This window comes from Triturus cristatus, chromosome 10 (genome assembly GCF_964204655.1).
Source record: "Triturus cristatus chromosome 10, aTriCri1.1, whole genome shotgun sequence".
Lineage (NCBI taxonomy): Eukaryota > Metazoa > Chordata > Amphibia > Caudata > Salamandridae > Triturus > Triturus cristatus.
In genome coordinates this window covers 128,150,681-128,173,761 of record NC_140593.1, presented here as the reverse complement: position 1 = coordinate 128,173,761, position 23,081 = coordinate 128,150,681, and the positions used below count along the sequence as shown (strand labels likewise).

The 23,081-nt window shown below is 50.1% G+C and overlaps 1 protein-coding gene across 5 annotated transcripts in view; it reads right to left on the bottom strand.

Moving 5' to 3' along the window:
* Window positions 1-23,081, bottom strand: part of ANO10 (anoctamin 10) — an 818,673-nt gene that overhangs the window by 554,303 nt on the left and 241,289 nt on the right. For all 5 annotated transcript variants that reach the window (XM_085630601.1, XM_085630602.1, XM_085630604.1 and 2 more), the window contains exons 8-9: window positions 15,587-15,661; window positions 12,704-12,886 (exon numbers count right to left, since the gene is read on the bottom strand). In XM_085630601.1, the coding sequence (XP_085486727.1) occupies window positions 12,704-12,886; window positions 15,587-15,661 (258 nt within the window). The remainder of the gene's footprint in view (window positions 1-12,703; window positions 12,887-15,586; window positions 15,662-23,081) is intronic.

Here is a 23,081-nt window from a genome sequence, read left to right as displayed (position 1 = left end):
AGCGATATCGTCCAGGTAGGCAGCGCTGAACTCTTCGAGCCCCGCCAAGACCTGGTTCACAAGACGTTGAAATGTAGCGGGGGCGTTCTTCATGCCAAAGGGCATGACCTTGAAGTGGTAGTGGCCATCGGGGGTAGAGAATGCGGATCGTTCTTGAGCTCGGGGTGTGAGGCCGATCTGCCAGTAGCCCGCTGTTAGGTCGAAGATACTGAGGTAGCGGGCGGCCCCCAGCCGGTCGATCAATTCATCCGCTCTGGGGATAGGATGAGCGTCGGTTCGGGTGACAGCGTTCAAGCCCCGGTAGTCGACGCAGAACCTCAGTTCAGGTGTGGTGCCGGGGGCAGCGGCTTTGGGGACCAATACAACTGGACTGGCCCAGGGACTGTCCGAGGGCTCGATGACCCCGATCGTGAGCATTTTGGCCACTTCCTCTTGTATGCAGGCCCGTACCCGATCTGGTACGCGGTAGGCCCGGTGCCGGACAGGGGGACTGTCCCCGGTGTCCACGTCGTGCAAGCACCAAGGGGTGACCCCGGGAGTGAGGGAGAACAGTGAAGCGAACCGCAGCAGGAGGTCCCGGCAGCCCTGGCGTTGCTCTGGGGTGAGGGCATCGGAGAGCCGGACCCCGTCCACGGAACCGTCTTTCTCCTGAGTCTTCAGGAGATCAGGGAGAGGCTCGGAGTCTTCTTCCGCCCCACTGTCTGTAGCCATCAGGAGGCTGAGTTCTGAGCGCACAAAGTGTGGTTTGAGTCTGTTGGTGTGGAGGACCCGAAGGGGGTTCCGGGTGGTCCCCATGTCGATGAGGTACGTGACGGGGCTTTTGCGCTCGACCACCTTGAAGGGCCCCGTCCACTTATCTTGCAAGGCACATGGTTCGGTGGGGGACATCACCCACACTTGTTGTCCAGGTTCGAACTCGACGGAGGAGGCATGGTGATCATACCATCTCTTCATGTCTTCCTGGCTGGCCTCGAGGTTCGCCTTGGCCATCTCCCTGACGCGCCGGGTCTGATTACGTAGGGCCAGGAGGTACTTGAAGACGTCTGGAGGGGCCTTTAGGGGGGCCATCTCCCAACCTTCTTTGACTAGGCTGAGGGGCCCTCGCACAGGGTGCCCGTACAGGAGTTCGAAAGGGCTAAAACCGAGGGACTTCTGGGGAACTTCTCGGTAGGCGAAGAGGAGGCACGGGAGTAGTACATCCCACTGGCGACGGAGGGGCTCTTCCAATCCCCCAATCATCCCCTTGAGAGTGCGGTTGAATCGCTCCACTAGTCCGTTCCCTTGGGGGTGATAGGGGGTCGTGAATCGGTAGGTGACCCCGCACTGTTGCCAGAGGGACTTCATGTATTTGGAGATGAAGTTCGTGCCTCGGTCGCTGACGACTTCTCGGGGGAAGCCCACCCGGGAGAAGATCCCCATTAGGGCCCGGCCAACCACCGGAGCTGTTACCGTTCGCAGAGGCACCGCCTCGGGGTAGCGGGTGGCGTGATCCACCAGTACTAGGATAAACCTATGTCCTTGTGCCGTGCGGGGGTCCAGGGGCCCCACAATGTCTATTCCTACCCTCTCGAACGGGGTGGTGACCAACGGGAAGGGTTGTAGAGGGGCCTTCAGCTTACGGCCACTCTTCCCGCTGGCCTGGCACGTGGGGCAGGACCGGCAGTGGTTCAGGACGTCGTTCCGCATCTTCGGCCAGAAAAAGTGGGTCACTAGGCGACTGTAAGTTTTGTCTTGGCCCAGGTGTCCAGCCAGGGGGACATCGTGGGCCAGATTGAGCAGGAAGTCTCTGAAGCGGAGAGGTACCACCAGTACTCGACCGGCCCCTAGCTCTGCGATCCTCTGTTCGCTGTATAGCAGGTCGTTCTCCCAGTAGACCCAGTGAGTTCCGGTGGAGTCCCCTGCGCTCTGGGCGCTGGCTTGTTGGCGGAGTCCCTCGAGGGAGGGGCAGGTCTTTTGCTCCTGGCGGAACTGTTCTTGGGTGGGCCCCCCTTCTTGACGCCACTGAGCCAGGCCGGGGACGTCCTGGAGGTGCGCGTCCCCTTCGGTCGTTGGCTCCGAGGGGTTGGCCTCATCGTTGTCTTCTACTGGGGCGACCGGGGGCGGAGGTGCTGGCCATTCCGGTTCTTCTGGTCGGGGAACGGCACGGGCTGCCCTGGACCGGGTGGTTACGCAGGCCCAGTCCGGGAGGCCCAGCATCCCCAGGTGCTCTCTTCTCTCGACGGTGGCCCATTGGGAACTCTCAAGGTCATTCCCCAGGAGGCAGTCCACGGGGGCATCATCCCGGACCGTCACTTTCAACAGGCCGGAGACCCCTCCCCATTCGAAGGGGACGCAGGCCATTTGACACAGACTTTCGGAATTGTCAGCTGAGCGGACGGGGCAGAGAATGTTCGGCAGGATCTGCTCGGGTTTCACCAGGTGACAGCGGACGGCCGTCACACTGGCGCCTGTGTCACGTAAGGCCTCGGCCCGATGCCCATTAATGGTCACCCACTGACCGTATTTCCTGGTGTTGGCGGGTAGGGGAGCCCGCGGGACTATGTCTTTTCCCCCTAGGCACGCTAGAACCATGGCGGCCGGTTCCCACTCTTGCTGGGCCGGCTCATACTCTTCCTGTTCCTCTGACAGTCGTTCTTCCCCCAGGGCGGCGGCAGCTACCTGGCGGGGCTTGGGTGTTTGGTTCTGCGGGCAGCTCGGGTCATTGGCGTAATGGCCGACTCGCTGGCATCGGTGGCACGTGACATTGGCTCGGAACCCTGGACGCATCGGGGGGTTTCCCCGGCCGGCCGGGGGCGGGGTGCTGGCCACGGGTGTTGCCGGGAGGGTGTCTCTCCCTCGCCCCTGGCCTCCTCCTCCTCCCCGAGGACGGTGCTGGCCTTGGTTGCTTCGGTTCTGCTCGTGCGGTCCTCTCCGGCCCACTCGGGTGCTCTCCCATCGGTCAGCTTCAGCGGCGAGCTGCCGGGGGTCGGTCAATTTACTGTCGAGGAGGTGCTGCCTGAGCTCGACGAAGCAGTTGTTCGACAGGTGTTCCCATACCATGAGGTTAAAGAGTTGTTCGTAGGTCGTTACATGGCTCCCCTTGATCCACCCCTCGAAGGCTCGGCTGAAATAGTTTACGTACTCCACCCAAGTTGTACCCGGGATCCGGGTGCAATCTCTGAACCTCTGGCGGTACATCTCGGGTGTGAGGCCGTAGCGGGTGAGGAGGGCAGCCTTCATGTGGTCGTAGGACGACATTTGGTGATCTGGGAGCTGCAACAGGGCATCGCGACCTTCGTTGACGAACCTCCCCCATAGTCCAGCTCCCCAATCACTCCGGTCGATCCGGTGGGAGGTCATGGCGATCTCGTAGGCTTTGAACCACTGCTGTATGTCGTCTTCTCGGACATACTCTCGGACAACATCCTTGGGGATGTGGACTTTTTTCTCGGTTGCCCCTGGGGTGTGCGGTCGCTCAGGCACCCCCGTCTCTTTATTCTGTTTCCGAAGTTCTATTTCCGCCAGTTTGCGTTCGTGTTCGAGTGTTATTCTTTTTTCCTCAAGCTCTCTCTGTCTCTGTTTTTCTTCTCGCTCCTCTCGGAGCCGCAGATGCTCTAGATTTAGTTTCTGCTCGGCTAACTTTAGTTCACCGTCCATCTTGAGTCGTGCCATTTCCAACTCGTGTAATCTGGTCCTTTCTCTTTCCTGGATCTCCTCCTGCGAGAGGCCCGTTCCCCTCTCCTCGGGAGCCGTGGCGTTCCCCTCTGGTGCGACACTGTTTTGGTCGGAGGATCCGGTGATCCCAGTTTCTGCCCACGACTCAAGGGCGCGCTTCAAATCCTCTTTGGTACTCAGGCCGGTGGTAGCAATGCCTAGTTCCATGCAGAATTGTTTAAGTTCGCGGTGGTTATACTCTTCCAACTTATCCATTTGGAACTTTTCAGTGGAACCGCTATCTTTAGCTGACATCGTGGTTTTGTCGTGGGGTGAGCTACTCTCTGTACGATTACGCGTTGATTCGGATCGCGCCACTGGCCACCAATGTTAGACGGACCGGGAGGGTCGGCCGAGGACAAGGGGAGAGGTCTCCGGGGAGAGCCGTCTCCAGCGATCGTACAGACAAATAACTTCCCCCCCACAGACAGATACCACACAAGGAGATGAGTTAGCGTTCTTTATAAGCACTTCTTAAGGTACGATGAAAAGGTACAAGGAGGTCTGGACTCAGGGGTCCCCTCGATTCAAGTCTCTCAAGATGGGAAAAGGGGGTAGCGGGACAGTCTGGTTACCAGGCTGGTAGTTGAGATGGTATGATGGGTAGCTCACAATCCTCGAGCTTAGGTGGTCTAGCTGGTACGGGCCAGTGAAGATGGTCGATACACGGGCCGCGGCAGCGCCAGCAGGTCCCAGTGAAGATGGTCGATGTACGGTCCGCGGCAGCGCCAGCAGGTCCCGGTGAAGATGGTTGTTACAACGGGCCGCGGCAGCGCCAGCAGGTCCCGACGAGGATGGATGTAGCAGAAGGCCGCGGCAGCGCCAGCAGGCAGGACGATAGATCACAAGATAGGGCTACGGCAGCGCCAGTAGTCCGTCAAGGCTGAGTTCTCTCGGTGTCTCTCGACTCCAGGATACAACTGCCTTCCTGCTCCGCAGCTGCTCCAGTTATAGGGCAGGTGCCCTTTGATGTCCGGACCCTCGCACTTGGGGGTCGGAGGGTCCGGGATGAAGGTGTCCAGACACCCAGCGGGGGGTGGAGCCAGTGCCTGGGGGAGCTGGAGGCGATCGTCACCTGGCAGGGGAGAGTCCTTGGCACTTCGTCCTCCCATTGACCTGCCAAGTGATCCGCTCACCTCCTGGGTGGATGGTGGTGCCGGGATGTCGGGGCCGGCCAGGCCCAGGGTTAGGGTCGGGGGGAGGCCACGTGGCCTCGTGGCGCAGGGCCCAAGATGGCGGCTTGACCCGGCCGAGGGAGCCGGTGGTGGCTTGGGCCCGTGCTACAGGGAGGTCCGAGGGCAGGAGTTCCGTCGGGAGACGGGGTACGGGTGATTCTTGTGGGTCGCGCCTGGGGGGCCGGGGCTTGGGCTCTGTCATGCGGGGAGGGCGCAAGCCCTTCGTGTGGCCTGTCCAACACTCTCCTACTTCATCACATGCGAAGGCACCTCCTATACCTTTCAGGGTGTAGTAACCAGGAGTGTTACACGCTGTCTCTGGAGGTGGTAGATCAATAAGCAAAGTTTCCCTCAGTTATGAATTAGGTGTTTGGCTAATTGCCGTAATGCCACTCTAGATCCAGCAATAAAGAAGGCTGTGCCTAGTATCCCTATCAGAGAAGGATCAGGCGAATGACAATGTCTTGGGGAACAATCATGGGACAGCTTATGTCCCCTCTCTGGAAAAATAAGGTCTCCACCTGAAGTCCCAAACTGCCTGAACAAACGTTTAGCATAGCAGGGCCCAGCAACTCCTCTCTATCATCTGTGCCTTGATGGTCCATGGAATCTAACTTCAGGTGGCACAGCAAGGTCTAATGCCTGGACATCCAGGACTTGAGTTCCTTTGGACCCAGTCCCCCCTCTTGGTTTATGCTAAAAACGGAACCAGTGCTCTGAAGCTGTGCTGAGCATCTCAGGTTAAAGGCCCTGTAGTGCTGCCCCACTATCAGCGTCCATGAACACTGCTCCTCTCCCTCAGGAGATCAGCTCTTCACTGCCTTAACATGGTGGAAAATGGCACACTCCTACATCTGTGCACACATGGTCAGCTGGTCAGACTCTGGCGACTTCCAGTCACTCATCCAGATGTCTATGTCAATGCTACCGGTTACACTATCCTTCCTTGCAGAGGTACAAGATCATCACCTCTAGATCTCCAGACCACCTGTGGCTTCCCTTGAGATCAGCTGCCACTACGCCTGCTACAGTCACATAGCTCCTGAATGGACACTCACACTGACCTGTATGGAAGAAGAGCCCACACGCCATCGGACCTATTGCTCCTTTTCCACATATGATCTTGAGAAGCGCCATCTCACTTTGCACCTTCTGCATTGCCCTACACAATAAGCCAATGTGGTTTCATCTCGCAACACAGGTCCACCCACCTTCCACACTTTCAGACGAGTTACGTTAACAGTAGCTTATGCACTACCATCTCCCTCCGTGCCCCCTGTTTCGCTTTATGCACTAGGCTACGCTGCCTGATCAACCGCTACAGCTTTAATTACAGCCACACCCTCTACTTCACACCCACTATGCTTCCAACCATGCTCCATTACCAAAGCTAAGCTGCATCACACCCACTTCTGTCTCAGATGGTCATGCCCGTCAGGCTCATACTCATCTGTTCCTCGCCTTGCTGACCTGTCTCCACAGATACCTGAACCACTCATTCACTTATCACTGTATGCAACAATCCCACTGCAAGTCAGCTGCAACCCCAAAACATTTTGCTTTCTCTGAACTTCCACTTTGACCACCGTGAAAGATTTGCCTTGTACAATTTCCAGCCCACGTGTTTTGTTGCAGTATCTTTCTTGCTGGGATGAAGGCAACAAGTCAATAAACAGGCTGTAGTAATTTATGAATACATGTGCAAATGAGGTATACACCTTCAGGCCAGTCTGCTACAAAGGCCCTCTGATGGAACACTTGTGTGCATAACTACCAGCCTGGATCTGAATCTACAACGATATGTGGCTTCAGGGTGCATCCACGGTTTCCAAAGGATTAACCAAAGCAGGATCTTCCACGTTATGTATCCTGTTAACTATGGTTCCAGACAAATATTTTCCCACTTACTTGTCTTTGTATGAAACAAAGGCACAATTTTTAATTCAGAGCGAGACAGGATGTACAATATCCCTGTGACGAGCCCTTATAGCAACATCTCCACTGGTAATTACTCTGGGCTGCATTCCAATACTCTGTTCTTGTCTCACTGAGACATAGAAATTATCTATGGTGAACCGCTCTAGGTGGGAACACAAGCAATGCCAGATCTGGGTCAGCCTTGTTGGACATCACCGAGGAGGTACAGCTTCAGTCCTATTGCACAAAATTATAGGAGCTACATCCGGTGCATCCGTCACAATAGGATGTCTCACATGGAAAAAAAGTGGTGTGTGGAATGTGTGAATGAATCTAGGCCACTTGTAATTACCAACTAGGTCGCATCCCAATTTGCTATCACTGCTGAAGGTACCCATTGTCTATCTGGACAAAGGCAAGCGCTAAGTCTTCTTACAAATTATGCCCTTTCAGTAAATGTTTCACTGAACTCCCATCTAGTATTTGGTCGTCTCTTTCATATGGACATCTCAAGGGACTAATCGAAGATTATTTCCAGCAACTGTAAAAAGCAATTATCTGGTCACATGTATACGCGTTTACTTTTATCTGATGGTATAACCCTTTCCCCTGTGTATGTTTATCCCCCAATACTTATCCAGGTCTGCTGCTCACTTGAGCGGGGGCCTGCTCCTCAGTCTATGAGTAGGAGATCACAGTGGAAAGGCCTATGACTTTGCCCACTTAATTCTCAAACCAGACTCATTTAGAGGAATAGTTTGCACCAATTGTGCTTCAACACTTCAAGTCCCCGAAGTTGCCTTCGCATCTCTGACTTTAGCTATAAAAGGTATAACTAAATATTTACACAGTTCCATGGAATTATTCAATGTACAGTCCTTTAACATTTGGGCTACTTTCACCTCCATAATGTGAGAAGTTGGCCTGATGTATGATGTCACTAGTTCTAGTGTACACCTTATATCAGTCCAAATACCCTTATGGTGATTGGTTGTAAAGTCAACCTTATAGACCAGCTATCCTAGTGGTAGCATGGACAAGAGCAGTCTTAGGCTAAACTCTGAATGGCATGTGAAGCCAGCTGTGATACCATATATAATCCCTTGAATACCAAATGAAAGGACACCACAACAGATATATATATAAAATAAAGTGTATTTATTCTAGTCAAACCCTCAGCACTCTTTATGAGATTAGAGGTAAGTACAACACAGTCTTATTTATGCATACATTAAGTCACACAGGTAAGTAATACAGTTAGGCCCTAGGGGCCACGCAAACCATATACTAAGTAAGTGGTATAAGGACCACTGTCACGGAAATAGGATAGGCCTAGGCCTAGGGAATCGCTGGGGCTACACTATACTACCAAAGGTTAGGAAGTGGGAGGCCCACGGGATTCAGGTGCAGAGTGGAAACACTCACGTGTAATGCGTAAAAGTCAATAGCAATAGTACAGTTTAGAAATAGATAGATTTAGGACACTTCCGGAGTAGCTAGGAAGTCGAGACTGGAAAACTAGACACTAGGATAGTCACTATCCTGATGAGCACCGGAGTACCCAAGTTACCTAGCCCACAGGCTGCGGGTGCATAGAGGTGAAGTTGCCTCGGGTTTCGTCGTCGACTCCTATGGATGCCTGAAGAAAGATGCTGACAGGCAGTCAGTGAAGAGTGTCCGGTGGATCCCAAGGCTGGGATCAAAAAGAAAGGATACCTGCAAGCAGAGGGGACAGAGTCAAGGTCACTAGCCAGTGACCACGTGGAACCAGGAAGGAACCAGGCGATGTCGTGAAAATTGCAGGTGAAGGTGAAGCTTGTCGCTGCAGCCACGAGGACCAGGGAACGTCGAGGACGACCAGGACCAGGAGGCGAGCTGTCCCACGAAGGCTCTTGCTGTTGGCGGCGTCGAAGTTGGACTAGGACTCACCAAGCCTTGGCAAGCGGAACCCACGAAGAACGGAGGACTTGCTTCTGGTGCAGACCAGGAAGGTCTGGGGTGCTTCTCTTTTTCAAAGAAGCAGGAGCCAGTCTGGAGGAGCCAAACCAGCGCTGAAGATTACGGGATGCGTCGTCACAAAGGGCCACTAGCCAGCGGGCAAGCAACCGGACAGACGCGGCAAGCAGGAAAATGCAGAAGGGCCCCACGCAGGACTCGTGGAGTGTGGGGGGCTGGTCTTCGGTGCAGATGGTGCTTGGGGTTGGGGCTTCTCAATCCCCGGTGCACAACTTCGAGGGTGCCTCAGAAGCTGCGCTTGAAGATACTAGCCACTTTTCCCAGGTAGCCGGTCCCAAGTCTCTCGTCGCCTCCACGGATCTCAGCTCTGCTGTGGATGTGGATCAGGGTCGGAGAAGTCTGGAAGTCAAGGCTCTGGTCGGGCTCTGCAGTCGGTCCCTCGTAGAACTTTAGCAAAGCAAAGGGTAGTCTCTTGATGGTGCCTGTTTGCACAGGGTAGCCACTTCTTAGCCACAAGGGAGATTCTTCAGTCTTCTTCTTTCGTCGAATGTCGAAGGTCCAGAGTTTCTGTTCAAGTTGCAGGTTCAGGATAATCTCAAGTCTTGAGGCCCAACTCCCACTCTTATACTAATCTGGGGGGCTGGGATACCTGCTAGGTCACGCCTTATGGGTGGGACCTGGGAGGGGGTGGTTACACCCACTTCCCTTTGTCCAGTTTCGCGCCAGAGCTGGGGCTGGAGTGCCCCAGCGCCGGTTTGAACTGGACTATGCAAGGAACACCTTGTGTGCCCCAGGCATGTCTCATTCCTTTCAGCCCACCCTGCCCCAATACACTAAAGGTTGTCTGGGGAGGTGCTAGCACCTCCCCAAGCAGGAAACCTATTGTCCAGACCTCCCTGGCTGGGATCACTCCCAGCAGCAGGAGGTCAGACTTGTGTCGTGGCAGCAGCATCCATTTTGTGATGCTGAGGCTTTGGTCAGAGGCTAACAGTAAAGTAACAGTAAAGTATGATTTTAACATGTCTTTCCCTCTAGAAGGGGGGAATAATATCCTCATGTCCAGAAATGGTATGGGGGTATTATTCCACAGTGTTAGACACCTTACACGACATGTTTCGATAAAGCCAAACCATAGTTACCATAACCGTTTAAGATTATAAGGCACTTTAAGAGTATATGGTAGGCTATATCATAGAACAGCTATAAGGACATGGTTCTGAAAGCTGCAGACAGGCTCAGCTCATGCTAGAGCACCATCTCACATGTTACCAAGCACTCTGCCTCCAGGATTGTTAAGGCCTGCCATAGGAGTGACTGATAGGTACACATGTGTCTATATATAAGAGTAGATATAGGCATACTATATCTAAGCAAGGGGTGATTACACAACCTTGCCCCAGCTGAGTGATCAGCCAGTTGTGTCTGATTGGAAGGCCAGACCAGGGGTGGCATAATACATGCTGCAGCCCCTGGGAGGCCTAGGGTACACCTATGCCCTGGGTACCTAGGGTACACTGTACAGGGTCCAATAATGAATGGCAGGATCTCAGGCCAACTAAGTCGAAAAACCAGCTAGACACTAGGCAAAAAGTTGGGGGTAACCATAGTCAGATATCCACCTTCCTACACATAATTCCCCTGCATTACTGAAGAAATGCACCTTATCTTTGCCAAAGGTGTTAAGGTTCGCCTGAGGCAGCACAGAAATCTTCAAACTTCTATCCTACAGAGCTGCCTCACTGCCCCAAATTGCTTTCTCACTCTCTTCAAAGCTAGGGCAGTCTGGAAAGACTCTTATTCTGGTTTTATCCAAATGAATATCTTGATTTTCTCTGGCAACCCTCAAAATTCTTCCACAGTCTACAAAGTGTTCAATTCTTGCATCTATGTGTCTGTTTGTCCAATTGTGCTGCTCTCGGACCCGCAGACATATGGGCTCTTTCCACCAAGAAAACTTTTGATAATTAAGTGTAAGGTACTACTTTGCTGACAAATCCTATATTGCATGAGATACAATGTAATGCTCATCCAGTCAACTTTTCTAGGCAGCAATTCACCCACGGCTTGCATCGCTTTCAAAAACACTTCAAAGGTCAGAGTCCAGCTCATGTGATGTATCTCAAAGACCTCTGGCTGGCGCCTCAGTTACCTTATCAGAAGGGCTCTGAACAGGAATGTTGGGATGATTAGCTAGAAATGTTCAATCTAGCACGAGTGTGAGTACCAACCGCTGGGCTTCGCAATGCTGGACTTTGTTCAACGGACTCCTCCCGTAAATGTGTTTTGATAAGTGTTGTGTTGCTTGGAGATGCCGGAACTCCAGAGGGAGACACCTTAGCGACTCTGCATCACATGGCCTCCAAAGTAAGCATAATTAGCTGGCAAAATGCGAAGTAGAAAACATCATTCCACCTTTCCTTCCCCTAGTCTCAAATCGCCGGCACCCTATTACCTCCCCGGCAACCAGTCCTGCACCCTATTTGATAGATGATTATCGAGTTATTAAAATTAAAATAAGACACTATAAGTGATATTGGCCTGTCTGTATGAAGATGAGAGCCTCTCCACAAACCAGTGGACAATCCCACTGCAAGTGGGTAACCTCTTGTGCTCACTAGCATCTGCAATGTACATGTCCCAACATTCTCCATTAGCTACACCACCTAAACCTTTTTGAGTCCTATTATTCTGCAGCCTCCCTAAGCTCCCCCGTACCTATAATTGTAACTTTTTTCTTTTCCTCACCATCAATTTTCTATAGTTGGCTATAGCTATGCACCAAGGGGTTCTGAGTGACATCAAATAAACAAGAGCGAAGATCGAGTCATCTATGCGGTCACTGAGAACCCCGAGGGAAAAAACAACCCAGCTATTCACTTTTTGTCAAGCTACAATGCTCTGTTACCTATCGCCCCTAAAATCATCGGACACTTCTTTTAACTGTGAAGCAGGGGCAGAAGAGTAATGTGGAAGCCGTACACAACATGACCTCTCCTCCCTGAAAAAGAAAATACCTGGTCGCCTGACACACACCTCTACCACTCTCTGATTTCACTCCTCTCCTGCTGAAGGTGTGCTCTCTGCTCTTCATCAGAGCGGAGAGACAATTCTGCACTGACATGTTCTCTTAAAGTAGGGACTTCCTCTATGATGTAGCAACAGTGGGAAACAAATGGGAATCTCGTGTTCATGGTGGTTGCTCCCTGTAAGAGCGAAACATGGCAAAAGAATATATCTGAAGAGGTGATGTTAGTGAGCATTTGCAACTGATCTATAAGAATAAAGATCCATAAAAAAACCCAACAAAGTTCTTTTTGAAGTTCTGCCCAAAATGACTTCTAATTGCTAATTCTTAAAATAACAAGTATTCTCTTTAAGACATTATGCTGGAAAAACTGGGTAAATATATTAGATCACACAGATTACATAATGTTCTATTCACTGCGAGTACATAAATTCAAAGCACAACAAAACTAAACAACAAGCAGAAAAAACATAAATCACAACGGTAACGCTCTTAACCTTCCACCAAATCACCACATTTAATCAGTTGAAAACTCAGACATTTCGTACATCCTCACCCACCATGTTTGCAAATATCTAGACATTGCACGGCTGTGCGGCACATAGCATTTTGCTAACCTCCTACTTTGTTGCCTTTTCTGAACCTATGCTTGGGAAGTTATGGTGTTGACCAATTTCCATTCCAGAATGGATGAATGATTGCTCCACAATCATTAATGTCAAAATACATCTAGTACTCAATAAAGAGTAGTCCTTTGATGTATTCAATACAATTAGTCGTGACCGTGTTCATGTCAAGACTTACTTGTATGCAGTTTTTCAAAAACGTTAAATATGGCAATGAAAAATTCAGTTACTTTGCTTACATATGCTACACAACCAGTGATCAAACAAGTTCCTTGTAGAAGTGTTACTTTCTATAGATCATAAATACATACCAGGTATGATCCCATTTCCTTTTCAATATTTATTTGCTCCACCAGTGAACGTTCAACGTTTGCGTTGAAAGCCTTCACGCTCTTCTTGACCTTCTTATTGCGTCTCTTCTGCAGCCAGTAAGGGAGCAAGGCTTCGACGAACTGGTTGATGATCTGGGACGTTATAAGCAGAGTGGCCAAACTCTTCGGAAAAGAATGATACAATTAGAACATCACACTATAGTCATGAAACTCAACACAACAGAAATCATAGCACCATGAATACTCTTAATCAGCTGTAGGGTTACTGATAACTAAGAAAATATATCTCAACTCCGACAACATGCATAAACAGGTGTCTGTTGGCTTTATTCATCTGTAACAAAAAATTGGCTCGAAGAAGGTGGTGTGAAATATCTCAAGTGCCACCAAAACGCTGCATCAACAGAATCTTTTGAGTTGTTTTTATAATGTGCTGTATTGGAATGAAGACAATTTTTCTATGACAATGAATTTTTAGTAACTCATAGATGTGTTAGACAATGATGGACTGCAAATAGCGCGCTTTTTACTTTTTGTATGCTTTTAATCCCTCTCTATATACTATTTGATGTATAGATGATACATTTCATTGTATATAAATAAATAAGAATGATTTTTTTAGGTCGAGCCTGTAACAGCGCTTGCGCTGTTCTGGCGAAGACTTTATGTAAGGGCTTTTAAAATTTCACCTCACAGTCGCACACGCTTGTGCGTGTACTTTTTGTTTTGTCCCACGCTATTGGCCTTTGCGTGCGTCTTTTTGACAAAGACAGCACGCAATGGGCCAAAGGCGGGCGCATTGCTCCGCCCATGGCCTATTGGTTGCGGTTACCCCCACGGCCGCCATGTGGTTTCAATTATCGTGCCCAGACACAGGCGCGATAATTGAAACCAGATGTCTCGCTGTGGCGCGCGCGCGGGCACGCACGCACCACTCGTGGACTTGTTTGCTTACTGTTGTGCCGCGATGCTGTTCCCCGTCGCTGTGAGCATGGATAGCAGGTAATGGGCACAATTAGCTGTGTAAGTTAGAAATAATAAAAGTAATAATATTGCATGCTTTTGTAGTGCTTCTTGCACTCCTGTGATCTTCTCAGGGGGGATAAGGGAGCGTCTGTCCCCCCAGACTCGGCGCCCCTGCTTTCTTCTACTGTCCCCCAGCTCTCTCTGGAACCCTTGGCCTTTCTCTCTCCCTGTCCCAGTCTCTCACTCCAGCTCTCTCTGTCTTTTTCATCTCCCTCTCTCTCCTACGCTCCCTCGCCCCTCTCTCTCAGTCCTTTCCTCGCCTCACCCGTGTTCATCCTTTCTCAGTTCCCGTTTCTTCTGCTCTCTCGCCCCCTCTCACACTCCCACTCTTTCTGTCCCCATCTCCCACACTCTCCACCTACTCCCTACCCTCTCATCTGCAGTTAATAATGTATTCATCCTCCGAGCTAGTACAATCCGTTACAAACCTCTTGTACGCAGGAGCCGCTATGAGCTGGGCTTCTGGCTGCAAAGCACAGCGTCTGGAGCAGCTCCCGGCCCCGGCTGCGGAGAAAGCGCTATTAACGGACACACCCCAAAGAAGTGAAATAAATGGTGTTTAAATCATTTTGTTTGCTTGTCACTTCTCAAGCCCCCTTTGTAGAGAGGATCTCACATCATACAGACAGGCCAATATCGCTTATAGTGTTTTATTTTAATTTTAATAACTCGATTATCATCTATCAAATAGGGTGCAGGTCTGGTTGCAGGGGAGGCAATAGGGTGCAGGCCCCCCAAACCTCTGCAAGGGGCGAGCACTACGCCCTTAGCAGGGTCGGTATCAATGGTCAAGACTGGAAAGATGGCAGATGTAAACACTTATTTACCAGCCTCTTGCGCTGCCGGTGCGCCCCTTTTAAGATGGGGAAAGTGACCTACCGGCGGCGCAAGGGGCTTGTAAATAAGCCCCGGAATACTTCTAGCAGTCTCAACACCTTGCAGAATGTAGGAAGATACCTACCCCCAAACAAATGTGTCTTTGATCCAGATTATCGCATAAATCACAAATTGAACACAAAGCCAAGGGGGGGGCGGCTAGATCAGGATGACTGGGAAAACAACCTGAAATGACAAGACAAAGCGGCTCTGAAACTCCTCCTCTTGGTGTCACTACAGAAGGGTTCGAGAGACTAAAAGTTCTCATTTTCAGTAGCAGCTCTGCCTTGCTTCTGCCACTTTTCTAGGTCTCATTTGAGACAGTGCACGCCCTGGCGCTTGCAGGGCATTTTGTGAACTTACTTATAAGGTCCCAAAAGGCGAGACCTATTGGCTATGCCAATGCTTGTCATAATAATGTGACGAGTCAGACAGTTTTTGATTGTGATAAAGTTGTTCACTGTATATTATCATTTAGTGCATCTCCATTTAGCTCAGGGATGCACAATTAGGGTTTTACGGAAGTGAGTTCACAGAAAAGGGAGTTTTTGTTCTAGGTATACACCACCTTGTCCCTTTTGACAGTGAAGGGTGACTCTCCTTACATCTGGGACCCACTGTTGACCTTACATATAAGGGAAACATGACTGAACCAGCTGATCAAAAGTCTACCAATGAAAGTAACCTCCATAAGTAGCAAGAAACTGAAGAAACAATCTTCTTCAGTTGTTGCACAGATTGCTAAAGAATAAACCCCAATCCGCTGGATAAATTAAATTACAGAGCACATTACAGTTCTGTTGAGCAAACGTCTACCAATCAAACCTGAATACAAATGCTGCCATTCCCATTTGCTCAAGAGTTGCTGTTCTGAATCTTACAACAGAAATGTAAATGGTTTCTTTAGGAAACACTGAAGGGAAAGAACTTCATTGAGTATAATTGGGTCAGGAGACTTACATGTCTCAGGAGCCTCATGTCTTGCATCACAAAGGCAATGTGGAACAGAGATGAAAAGCAATTCATAAAGTTGAACTGTGAAGAAAGAGAAACATAAAACATAACATCAACTGCACTTTTTAGAAAGTGATTATTTCAATATCATTTTTAAATCAAAACCTGACGTAGGATCTGAAACACTAATTACCACAGTGGCGCATTCAAGTAATAATGGTCTGCTGCAGTACAACTTTTGATGTTTTTATATTCCCTTGGTGGAATTTAAGAAACTTTGTTGTGCGTCATACTATGTTGCTCGGTGGTCACTTTAAGGACCCCGAGTATCAATATTTTGATTCTGTGCAATAAAACCAAAGGTCAATAGATATAAGATGCCTGCAGACACCTTAGAATGGGCCATTCCCTCTCAATGGCTACATTCACAACAACTGCAATCAATCCTAACACTCAGAAAAATACCATCTACTTCTAACCAGATCAACCTCTACCAGGTTTACTCTTTCTAATGCCAAATGATTTTATCAACCCGAAGTTGCATCTGTATTCCCCAATCTGGGTGGACATATAAACAAGTCATGTTATAACACTTCTGGTTGCAACTTATGGCCTGCTAGCCGTCAATTTGTGTGTTACAACATCCTGTAGTCCTTTCCAGGTCCTTTGTGCTGGTGCTCTTCCTTACTGTTTAAGAAGGGTGTCATACAGGGAAAACCAAAGTGGGAATATATGGGTGAGTTTTTGTAACTCTAAAGAATTTTAAAGATTTCATACATAACTAATACTGCTGTGTAGTACACAGATGTTTCCATACGTACAATGTTTGCACGTGGTGTTTAGTGTATTAATATTTGTTAATATGCATATCTCAATGTTTGTGGGGTTTTTGTGTGTTTTTGTTGTTGTTTGTACTAGGTAGGATATGTAGTGTCTGTGCTACATCCTTCTGTATTTCTTTCCTAGTTCACTACCTTACTGTTTGATCTTCTGTGTTTTATGTTCTAATCTAGAATGTTATCCCATATTAGTTATGTTATGAGTAGAGGGTGAGTTGGAGGCTGGAGTTACCCTGGGTGGTTACAGGATGCTCCAGGACTGCGATAAAGGGGCTAAAACAATGTACACGCCTACTCTACAGGTAGGCTGTGTGAAAGCTCCGACGACTGATTCTGCATCCCTGGCCTAGGCACAACTCCAAAATATACAAAACAGTCACTTACCCGAACTACAGTCTGAGTAGCGGAGAAGAGTGGACTGCTGTTCAATTACAGACTTGTTGACAAAATGCAAAGCCATGTTCCCCCTGGCAATATGCAAATCAGCCTATGGAAGCTGAGCTAAGGAGCACATACCAAGGTAAGCGAGATTCAATCGATTACATTTTACATTAGTCTTGAGAATTCACGGATAGGATAATGCATAACTTAAGATTTTCAACATAATTAAAATATGTGTTGCCTTAACCCCCCCCCCCCCCCCGCATATGTTGGACATTTCTGACATGACCAATAACACCTCTTCAATATGCCAAGAACACAAAAAACATCAACTACAACGTGCTGCAAGCGTTCTCTAAGAAAAGCTACTCACTGCACCCTCTTCTGACCCACCGCCTCCCAAGCAACGATTAATTAAGGGCACCATTGGACAAAGATTTAAGTAAAATCCAGAAGTATGCAAATTCCCACTATCACTAACTGTTGAGGTCGGAGACTCCTACCATACTCTTGCAACTGAGAAAAAAAATTACAAGAACGAATAACGAAATAGAAAAAAGGACAATGTAAAAAACTTCCAACAAACTGTGAAGTACCTGCCAATTCCCAGATCTGAGAACGGGTTGCAAACACGTAGACAATGAAAACTGGATGTTTCGGAACAGTGGAGAAACAGGCTGGTATAGTTTCACAAAAGGCGGGCTTATATAGTAGCAACAAAGACCATTATATTCATAAGGGTAGAAGGACTCCATAGACTGCCACCTTTGTAGAAAATGGATTTAACCGAGGACAAGAAGAAATTTGTTTGGGTTAACAAAGAGCAGATAGACTCTCTTTCAACTAGCTTCTAATACTCCACAGTTACCACATGTATTGCTGCAGACGGATGCAACAAGCACTGGCAAAGTCAACAGGTCTGATTACAATGTGGTAAGCATGCAGCTCTAGCACATTAGAGTGAGACAATTGAGTGAGGAGCCATTTGGAGCAGGCATAAAGGGCCATAGTTGTAAACCAGTCCCATATCCTGCTCTATGTTAGCTCTGGACTGGACGCAGAAGGCTTCATACTCCCAAACAGCCAGTAGCAGTATGAGATAAACACTCTACTTGGGTGAACCAAGACTTGATTGACAAAGTCTCCAGTCAGTGGCTGAAAGAGGCTAGTCAAGGAAAGCCAGTGTTTGAAAGGGGTGGACCCAAACCCACTCAACCTATATTGTTAGCAATAGGTTGCTGTGAAAAAGGCAGACCTAACAATTGGCCAGACACACTCAATTGCTTTGCACGTGTTGTCTCAGAGACAATGAGAAACGTCTAGGATCAAACAGATGAAAATATGCGCCATTTGCCACACCGGCTGAATCCAGATGAGAAGTTTGGTTGGAGTGTTTACACTTTTCACAGAGCCCCAGTCACACTCAATGATTGCTTATATCATCAATACAGTATAATTTCAGATAATGCTTGAAGCCAGCTATCACTCCAAGCCTAACAAATCACACCATAGAAACAAGAAATGTCTTCATCTAGTCAGATATGGCAATGAACTTTGTTTTGCTCAAGCCGCACAAGGTCCCTTAGCCTCTTCTGTGCCCATGACGAGATGGTCTCGTCATGGAGCACAGTTGCGCTGTGCCCATGACGAGACTATCTCGTCATGACACCCACCCACTAGGGAAGCGCCAGGCACAGGAGGGGAAAAGGCCTGGCACCCAAGGGGTTAGTGGGCTTTAGATAGTAAAACCGTTGAATTTGGGGAGGAACCGTTGGGGAGGAACAGGTGGGTTTTAGAAGAAGTAGATTGTGGAACGGGGCCATACGCCGTATGGATTGGATCACATATCGCGGGATGGGTCTGGAAGGCTACAGGAGAGATTCCACTGAGTTAGATGGAGCAGATGAAAGGGGTGACAAGGCAGGGGGAAGAGTCTTAGAAGAAAGGGGCTTTAATATTTTAGGGGGATTTGGAGACGGGGTTGTTTGGGACTGGATCTCTCACAGATATTCGGAGCTGATAAGTAAGGAGAGAAGATGGGCAGAGAAGGACGGGACACGTGGATCAGTCAGTGGAAGATGGGCAAAGAGTGGAAGAGGTAATAGGAAGATCAAAGGTGGAGGAAAAATCGGAAAAAGTAAGAGAGAAAAGGGTAACAGGATTGTAGTGGATATGATCAAGTGAGGGTGTGTGGGGGAAGAATTACGAATAGGATGGAGGTGAATGACAGAACGGTTTAGGCAGTGGAGGGAAATGTTATGCGTATTTGTGTAGTGCACATATCACTCAGGAGGTCAGTCTGACAACTCAAGAAGGAGGGGCAGCCCTAGCATGGGCCTATTTGAAAATGGTTGGTCTTCATTCAGTTGGGGACTTCAGACATGCAGGGGCCAAACTTTGTTTGGTGTGTTGAGGTGTCATCGAACAGGGAGAGGATGAGTCGTGGAAAGACAAAATTATGCTTATTCCGTGGGGTTGGATGATGGTGGCGAGCAATGTCATGTAGACATTGACCAGCATGGGGCTGAAGGCGGATCCCTGGGGGACTCTGCATTCTGTGTTGGGGGAGGCAGAGGAGTGAGCCAAGGATAGGAGAAGGGGACAAGGTAAAGTTGGAAGTAGAGACTCGTAGAGATGGGTTAAGAGTTAAATATGTCAGTTTGTGCTAGAAGAAATGTTAGATGAGGGATCAGGCTTCCTGCCAGAATGCTCCCTTTAGCAATGCTGATCTAGAATCCCAGCAGAAATGTCTGGTCCTGAAAGGGAGTTAGAGCACAGCAGCGCGGTAACTGGGAAAAGAGGTGATCTGTCCAAGTCACAAGATGCAACAGCAAGTATTTGTTAACTCTTCTATAAACAGACTCCAGCGCCATTAGAAGGAAGCACCTAAATGCAGAAGAGGAAGGGTATGAAGAGGTACAGTGGAGCTATTTAGTAGCCATGTCACTGTGCTCACAACAGTCCACTGTAGGCAGGTTCAAGACCCTTCCATGCCTACCAGCGCCAAAGAGTAGAGTTGCCACAGGAAGTCACTCTGATGCTTTGATGTGCACGGGAAGCATTTAAAATTATTTCAACACGTCTGACTCCTGTTATTCAAGCTATGCCTTGTCAGGTCCCAAGAGTGGCACTGGCAATCTTGTGATACTCTAACGACTGGGCTAATAAGAGTGCTGCCTTTCACCACCGGCTTTAAAGTCTACCTCTGGAGGCAGCCTACATACCCTAGATGTGTACATGTGCGAACACACGCACACATTTGTATGCACACACGGCCTAACATGTAGTCCCTACTGCTAGTTTACAGTTTCCTCAAAGGAGCATCCTTGGAGATTGTCATTTGGGGTGAAGTAGCCCTGGATTACCTCACGTCTAGCAATCCAGTCTGTGCTGCAACTCATTCAGGAGGGCACCTTTAGCAGCCCAGCACTTAGGCAGCCTGTCAGGCCTTTTTCGCGGTCGCCCAATTGTGCAAATGGGCCTACTTTTATTTTGCACTTGTATAATTTATGCAGTTTTAAAGTTATATACACATCTATTTATGCAAATATCTGTACAGTTTAAGTTTTGAACACTTTTAAACTAGTTAAAAACTGTTAAATGTATAACAATTAATTGTGTACTGCTAATATTAATTTTACACAGCTTTAAACTATTGTGAACATGTATAAATGTGTACATTAGGCAATTTTTAGACTTTTGAAATTGCATTAACGCACCATTTAAATAAAATGAGGGTGAAACACTGCCAACCTCAAAAGTGATCTGGTGCATTTAACATTAGATTTCATATTTCATAAACCGTAAGGTCTGAATATTCCCAACTCTCCGTGGACTGGTCACTCCTTATGTAAAGGAGTCAAAAAATAATCCTGTCCTTCGCCCATATTGATGCCTTTCAAACCTTTAAAGTACAAACATAAAATAAAATAGTGAATGTATTAGTACCTATATAAAAGTCAAGGGTTCAGTCTGGCCAAATTCCTTAGTTCACAGCTTCTATGAAATAAACAAACTCAAAGAAAGCATCAAAGAGAGTCAATATTGCCCATTGGCTACCCAGCCTCCCGCCTCCCTGCTGACCCTCCCTCCGGGCTCCTACTTAGGGATCCTCACCGCGCTGGTCAGTGTGACCCCCCTGTGACCCACAGGCGGTCGCTCCTCTCCCCTGCTGCTGCCTACGCCTGCCGCTGCCTACGCCTGCCGCTGCCTTACACCCTCTGCAACCTCCGTTGGCGCCACTTACCTCCTTCCGCCGCTCACAGGTACCGGCCTCCGCTCGCTGCCTGCTTGATTTCTTTATTTTCGCCGTTTCCGCCGCCTCTGCCCCCGTCTCTCTTTCCCCCCTCCCGCTTCCCTGTTCCGGTCCCCGCAGTCCCACCTCCCCTCACTGCCCATTGGCTACCCAGCCTCCCGCCTCCCTGCTGACCCTCCCTCCGGGCTCCTACTTATGACGCCCCCTCCGCGACCGCGCAGCGGGAGCGCGCAGCGGGAGCGCCGACTGAGCGCCGAAGGTGCGCCAAAGGTAAGCCCGTCTGCGCCCGTCCGCGCCTGGACCGCGCCCAGCGCCAGACCCCCTGGCCCCCGCGCCCGCCAGCCCCCCCGCAGGACCTACGACTTCACCACGCTCATCGCACTCAACACCGCCCGAACCCCCGGATGCTACCGAGCGTCCCCTCGACGCACCCATGGACCCTTCGTCTGCCGCTCCTGCAACTTCTCCTGCCTCCGATCCTGCACCGCACCCACCAGCAGCACCGGAAGCAGCAACCACCTGAAGTGCATCCTACTCAACACCCGCTCCGTCCACAGACACGCCGTTGAGCTCTGGAACCTCCTCGACACCGCATCCCCAGACGTCGCCTTCCTCACGGAAACCTGGATGAACGCCTCCTCAGCCCCCGACATCGCCATAGCCATCCCGGACGGCTACAAGATCATCAGGAGAGACCGCATCAACCAGACCGGAGGAGGCATCGCCATCGTACACAAGAGCACCATTCGCATCTCGGCTGCGTCCATCGACACATTCGGCGCTGCCGAATACCTCCACTTCCAGGTCCACATCGACCCCAAGACGACCCTCAGAGGCACCCTCATCTACCGACCCCCGGGACCGCGGGCACAGTTCTGCGATGACATCACGGACTTCATCAGCCCACACGCCCTCCACTCCACCGACTACATCCTCCTTGGGGACCTCAACTTCCACCTGGAGAACAACAACGACCGCAACTCCACCACCCTGCTGGACAACCTGGCCAACCTCGGTCTGAAGCAACTGGTCAACACCCCCACGCACCAAGCCGGACACACGCTCGATCCTATCTTCTCCTCCAGCAAGCACGTCTCCTTCAGTCGCTCCACCGCACTCCACTGGACCGACCACAGCTGCGTCCACTTCAGCTTCGCAAAGAACACGGCCCACCACCACCCGAAGCAGGTTCCACACAGAAACTGGAGCAAGATCACCGCCGACCAGCTCACCACCTCCCTCAGCCAGAACCCCCCCCGGCAGGACACCGGACCCTAACACAGCAGCCTGCAACCTCACACAGTGGCTGTCCTCTAGCGCCGACAACCTCGCCCCACTGAAGGACCCACTCATCAGGCCGAGAAGCAAGAAAGCCCCCTGGTTCACCGACGAACTCAAAGACTCCAAGAAGGCCTGCCGCACCCTGGAGAAGACCTGGCTCCTCGACAAGACCGCCGACAACATGACCGCCCTCAAACTCGCCACCCGCAGACACCACCAGCTCATCCGCACCACCAAGAAGAAATCTCTGAAGGAACGACTGGACAAGAACGCCCATGACAGCAAGGAGCTCTTCAACATCGTCAAGGAATTCTCCAACCCCATCACCGGCAACAACGACATCGCCCCCTCACAGGACCTCTGCGACTCCCTCGCTTCGTACTTCCACCACAAGGTCGCCGACATCCACAACAGCTTCGGCGTTCACCCCCCGCACCCACCGATCGAACCCACGCACCCAGCTGCCATCCTCCGGACATGGACCGAGGTGACCCCTGAAGACACGACTCGCATCATGAACACCATCCACTCCGGATCCCCGACCGACCCGTGCCCTCACCACGTCTTCAACAAAGTGGCCCCCACCATCGCACCCCACCTCCGAGACATCATCAACGCCTCCTTCAACATAGCAACCTTCCCGGAGAGCTGGAAGCACGCCGAACTCAGCGCCCTGCTGAAGAAACCAACAGCGGACCCGACCGACCTCAAGAACTTCCGCCCCATCTCGCTCCTTCCCTTCCCG